This window comes from Miniopterus natalensis, chromosome 2 (assembly GCF_054644295.1).
Source record: "Miniopterus natalensis isolate mMinNat1 chromosome 2, mMinNat1.hap1, whole genome shotgun sequence".
NCBI lineage: Eukaryota > Metazoa > Chordata > Mammalia > Chiroptera > Miniopteridae > Miniopterus > Miniopterus natalensis.
The window spans coordinates 172467983-172473982 of NC_142082.1; the positions used below are offsets into that span (position 1 = coordinate 172467983).

The 6000-nt window shown below is 39.4% G+C and overlaps 1 protein-coding gene across 1 annotated transcript in view; it reads left to right on the forward strand.

Moving 5' to 3' along the window:
* GAS2L3 (growth arrest specific 2 like 3) overlaps positions 1–5765 on the forward strand; it is a 33273-nt gene extending 27508 nt beyond the window's left edge. The window contains exons 8-9 of the mRNA XM_016223232.2: positions 477–584; positions 2129–5765. Coding sequence (XP_016078718.2) covers positions 477–584; positions 2129–3433 — 1413 coding nt within the window. The 3' untranslated portion in view covers positions 3434–5765. The remainder of the gene's footprint in view (positions 1–476; positions 585–2128) is intronic.
* Positions 5766–6000: the final 235 nt, after the last annotated feature.

Sequence of the window (6000 nt, forward strand, 5' to 3'; positions counted from 1 at the left end):
TCGTAACAGTAACTTTGGAATAAATCTAGATATTCCCTCACAATGTTAATTTAGCACAGTGTTTTTACCTAAGCTTTGTTTGGCCCTATCTTTGATTTGACACAGATACAGTAAGTCCAGGGCTTAAAATAATTCAGGCTTAATGAATGAATGTGGCTTAATGAATGTGCTTTGAATCGACTCTACTGCCGTTCTCATTCAGAGTTCTCCAGGGGTCAGTGAGTGCACTGCAAGCCTGGCGGCAGTGGGGAGAGGAGGAGACTCGGACCCCATCACTGCTAGTTTTAACGTGTTAGCTAATGTCTAATCTCAGTATTTGTCAACAAGTGAAGGAGAAGAGATCATTAAAAGTTGAACTGTCTTTAAATATTTATCTTTGAGTTTGATTTTCCCAACTATCAAATAACCTTGCATTTTGACGTTAAACAAAACACTTTTTGTCACACGCACTAATTGTTGTTTATGTTCAATCTTAGGTTACACATATTGCTGAAGACCCTCCTTGTAGGTGCTCTCATCGGTTTTCTATTGAATACTTATCTGAAGGACGGTACCGACTAGGGGATAAAATACTCTTTATAAGGGTAAGTCCACCATTTACATCCTGTTTACATACAGATCTTGTTTTTAAATTGGATTTCTTGCTTTACCAACCTCCTTTTGCTCCCCTTTTACTTTTTAAAAAATTGGTGGTATTAATGAAAGAATTTCACTGTGTAGAAAAGGTATGGAATTCTTGCTTTCACGCAAGTATAATGAATTTAGATAAACACCTTTAATGCAACAAACAGCAAACTGCAGGATAGCCAAGACTTCTGACATCGGATAGAATTTGGGGAAAAGCATTTGTATAGCTCAGGTAACTTATTCTACTTTTCAAGGTTTCTAAAATGGAATGATTTTTAATCATCATAAGAAAAAAATCACAGCAGTACATCTAGTAAGACTAAATGTTGGTAATAAGAAGAGGAAATAGAAACACTGCCATTTATAGTAATGCATATGCTGCGTTTAGTATAAAACCTTTCTACGTCTACACGGCATCGGGTTGAATACCAATATGCTGACACACACGTTCATTCCTCCCTCTGTCCCATCTGCAGTGCAGCCCACCCTCTCCTTTGCTGGGAAGGAGACTGCAGTTTATCCGTTCAGCAGCCTGTCTACTTCTGATATAAGAGTTGTTTTATTCCTAACTTAGGAATATAATATAAAAGTATATGAAAATATAATTTCGACATCCACATTTCCTTTTTATTTCATATATTGTCATTACGTCCCCACACTCCACCCAGTTCACTCAGAAACACCTGGTGGGGTGGGGTGTACTTTCTTTTAGTTTGCGTTCCCTTTTAAGGCAATATGATACAGTGATAGCGCACAGAGCATGAGATTTAGAGTTAAAATTTTCAGGGCAGTCTCATGCAGTTGTACAGATATTCCTGCTTAATGGAACGGGGGCCCTGAACTCGGCTTGGTCTTCACTGGCAGACTCACGATGTATCCTATCCGCACAATAGCACCGTTTGGGTTGGGGCAGCCTGGTGCGTTTGAGGCCAGGCCCAGCTGTGTGATTTGGGACAATATCCGTAGTCTCTCAGAGCCATTATTTTCTCATCTGCAAAGGTTTAACTAATAATAAATTATATCAAAGCTTTTGAAAGATTAAATTGATATATAATACATATGAAAATAATTTATTAAACTGCAAAGTACACGTTTTAGTTATTTTTATCTTTCAAAAGAATTTCTTTTTTATGAGGCTTTTTTTTAAGTAAATTCCCATTTCTCCTTGTCTTTCTCCTCTTTTATTCCTTCAATATTCAGTTCTTTGTTGAACAATATTGCCCTTGCAATTTTGTACATTAGTAATTTGGATTATTTAGGATGCAGGTTGTGTGTAAATATCTTCCTTACAAATTGGAGGATACTGTTTTGTTAGTTATGACTCAATATGGATGAAATTTATTATTTTAATATAGGGAAGAGACTATTGATTTGAGTAAAGCTATTGGCAAATACTCTGAATTTCATAGATCACAGGCATCACAAATTGAGTCTGCAAATGAATTGTAACTGTGAACCCTACAGCTTTACAGCTTTGTTTTTACTTTCTTTTGGGGGAAAGATGCTGCATGGAAAACATGTCATGGTTCGTGTTGGTGGAGGCTGGGATACTCTTCAAGGATTTTTGCTTAAATATGACCCCTGTCGAATATTACAGTTTGCTACACTAGAACAAAAAATTCTAGCATTTCAGAAAGGAGTTTCTAATGAAAGTGCACCTGATTCGCCGGCCAGAACACCCCAGCCCCCTGAAATGAATCCGATGTCAGCAGTTGGCATGTTTCAGAAAGAACAGTCAAAGCCTGGCACGCGCATTGGTATTCCAAGGAGCAGAGAAAAGCAGGCACGTCCACTAGGTGCTTTGCCGCCAGCACCTTCCCTGAAAGGAGGCCACCTGGGCTCCGGCTCCGGCCGTTCTAAGATGCCACGTTCCCCAGCAGCATCTTCTCATCTCAGACTCAAATCTCCACGAGGCACAGCAAAGAAACCACAGGCTCCTTCCAGCAGCACAGCATCTTCACTTGCTGCTTTAAATTTAGGAGGTAAAAGCATTTCTTCACCAGCCCTACCAAGGACTGCACCTTGTGTATCTGAGTCATTGAGAAAATGCATCTCATCACCCAGTACTCCGAAGGCCAAGTTTACTCCATCCCAGAAATCGAGAGACGTGCCTGAGTCTACACTTCTGCCAAACAAGTGTTCTGGAAAAACGGAGCCAAAGCACCCAAAACACAATCCTGTATCTTCCAGGGATAACGCAGTATATCACTCAGCTGCACGTCGGAATTCACCCTCAAAGTGTCCAAAGCTGCCCAAGCCTTCTCCTTCTGTCCAGTTCCCTGCAAAAATGACAAAATCCAGTTCCCAAACCCTAACCACAGGTCTAGGAACGCGGTCTCAGCCACCCGAGGGAGCCCCTCAGGCAGGGGCTGTGCCGGCTCAGAAGCTTAAGCCAGCCTTGAACTTGAACCAGCCACTTTCTGTATCCTCAGGTGCTCCTGCAAGAGCACAGGGATCGAAAGACAGGAATGTCGTTACAGTTGCCAAGAAGCAGCCTCCGAACCTAAGTACATCCCAGAAGACGGGACCCGGCTCCTCTAGGTCCCCTGGTCGCACCCCACTGTCCATCATGAGCCTTCCCCAGTCTTCCACCAAAACACACACTGCGCCGAAGGAGGCGCAGCTGGCCACCAAGAGCCAGTGTTCGGCCAGGGGACCTCCAAAAAGCGGCAGGGCCCCCACCCCAAACAGGAAGCCACCGCCCCCCAAGGAAGCAGCTGGTGGGGAGAGGGAGCCCGCTGCGAAGGAGAAGGAGGACTACGACCGTTACTTCGTTATGACTGGGAGTAAGAAACCTAGAAAGTAAAGGCGGGGAGGGGGCGTCAGCTGCGCACCCTGACGGGCTCCCCGGCGTTTGTCCGAATGGATGAGAGACGTTTATCGTCCATGGAATCTGTATTAATGTCTGCCCTTCAAGGGGAGTGTAAGGCAACACTACTAGAGCTAGAGCTATAGTTACTGTATTTCTTAATATTGAGTATAGGTTTATATTTATATAGAGAGGCTACATACCCGCTAGTAGCAACCGTGCTGCTCTTAATATTCGTCACTGCGTTCTAGTAAAATAGCGACGGTTTGGCACCTGCCTTACAAAAGGCACCTCGCTTCGTGTTCCGATGGGGTTGTCTGGTCAGACAGCACCGAGTGCCGGTGGCCGCTGCTCCTTAGCTTGGCCTTCCTCTGGTTGGCTGAAATTCTTGCTGCTTTTCTGTTAAGCTTTCCACATCAGAGGGAACTGATTTTTTAACTGGCTTATTAACATTGGTAATATTTTGTTACCAACATTTTTGGTTTAAAAAAAGGAAACAAATTAAGGTATTGAAAGGTCAACAGAAATTTGGTAAAATCCAAGGTTTTTCATATTATTTATAAGAATTTACACCTTTCACTTTAGATGGATTCATGCAATGTGAATGAAAGGGGAACTGATTGAGTAGCTTTTAGTATATTGAAAATATTTTTAATAGTGGTAATTTCCTACCAGTACAGATATGAATTTTTACATGAATGTTTTAATATCAGAATTGCATTTTAACAATCTTAAAATTAAGGTGACTAGACACTTAGAATGGTGCTACATACAAATTCTTTCATGTGGTTATTTTTCTTTAGCTGGCACAATGCCAGTTTTAATTACAGTCTTCCTGCCACGTTAGTTTTCTTTTATCAATCGTGCTGCCTTCAGTTTGGCAATGGCAGGTAACAGCATATCTGCAGTGTTGAATGCTCTGTAGCCAGATTCTCCAGGGAACACATCCGGATCATGTATCACCCCATAGACTCCACCAACCAAGGTGATGTTTATAAATTGTTTTTTAAGAGATTGTGAATATTTTAAAAATTATTCATATACTTTCAGAAGTTTGAGGGGCATTTTTAATAACTTTACACCATTACCAGTTATCATAGGTTATTCAGTGTTAAGGTTTGTGTTTCTCTATTTTAAATTGTAATGTAAGTTTTCTAAGGAAAATAATGGTTTACACAAATGTGCAATCATAGAATAAACATCTTAAGCTGACTACTAATGCTGTATAGATTATAAAGTAAGAAACCTGTATAAAACTAAGTGACCTTTAGTCTGAGGCATATAGTTAAAATAAACATATGCACAAATTCTAATATTGTTTTAATTGGGATTTTATTTATAAACAGCCTTATTGTTCTTTAGTAGGGTATTTCTCCACTTACAATCACATTGAATGAACTTTTATTTATGTATAGTTTACCCTTCTAAAATAAAGTTTTTTTGAAATAAACAGTGCCTGAAGGATACTTTCTTCAAATATATTTTCAAATGCTGTTAAAGAAGAGATAGTGTCCTTAATCATTTTCACAACTAAAAAAATATATTGTTGAAGTTGGAAAGAAGTTTTTATTTTTTTTAAATTAGTGGAAGATTGTGCCTGGCCGGCATGGCTCAGAGGTTGAGTGTTGACCTAGGATCCAGGAGATCGAGGTTTGATTCCCAGTCAGGGCACATGGCAGGGCTGCTGGTTCAATCCCCAGTAGGGGGCGCATGGGAGGCAGCCGATCAATGACTCATGAGTGATGTTTCTATCTCTTTCCTTCTCTCTCTCTCTGAAATCAATAAAAACATATTAAAAAAAATAGTGCAAGATATTGTAAAATATGTTTTGCATTTAATATTTATTAAGTTAATATTAAGCTTAAATTAGTGAAGTAACTAGAAGAAGAAGAAATAATGTGTGCTTTCAGGAAAGAATGGAATAGGTATTTGCTAACGTGACTAATATATCAAATTAATCTTCGGAGGAACATGAACTTCTGATTGTTTTTACATTGTTTGGGCTTACATGCTTCAAAATGCCTTGATAAGGTAGATTACCTCTAACTTTCCTCCCCGCAATGAGTTTACAATTCTTAATGGGTGAGGGAGGTTGTTTGAGAAAAGAAAATTACTGTTCTTTCTGCAGTCTATTTGTCTCTATGTGATTAAAAATCTATTACTTCTTTAAAAGGCTTCCATAGCAGACTGTTAGGATGTTGTGATATATTCTTACATCCAGGTTCACGTACTGACTCTATTTGAATACAAATTTGTGTAATTCTTTCCTTGTGCCAGCAGTGTTTGTATCAGATTTATATTTTCTCAAGTATTAAAATGTAAACATATACCTAGTTCTCCATTTGCTTTTTGTGTGTGTTCTGAATATATTCTGATCTGTTGGTTCATGTGAGAAATTGCACATATGAAGCATTTATAATTTGAGAATAGTTTTAATTTTATTACTATTTAAAGTGCCTTCCTTATACTTGTGGAATTCATTTCACTGCACCAGGAGATTATAAGGTTTTGCCATTAAGTAACAGTATTTGATCCCAAAGTTGCTGTATCTGCTAGAAGTTTGT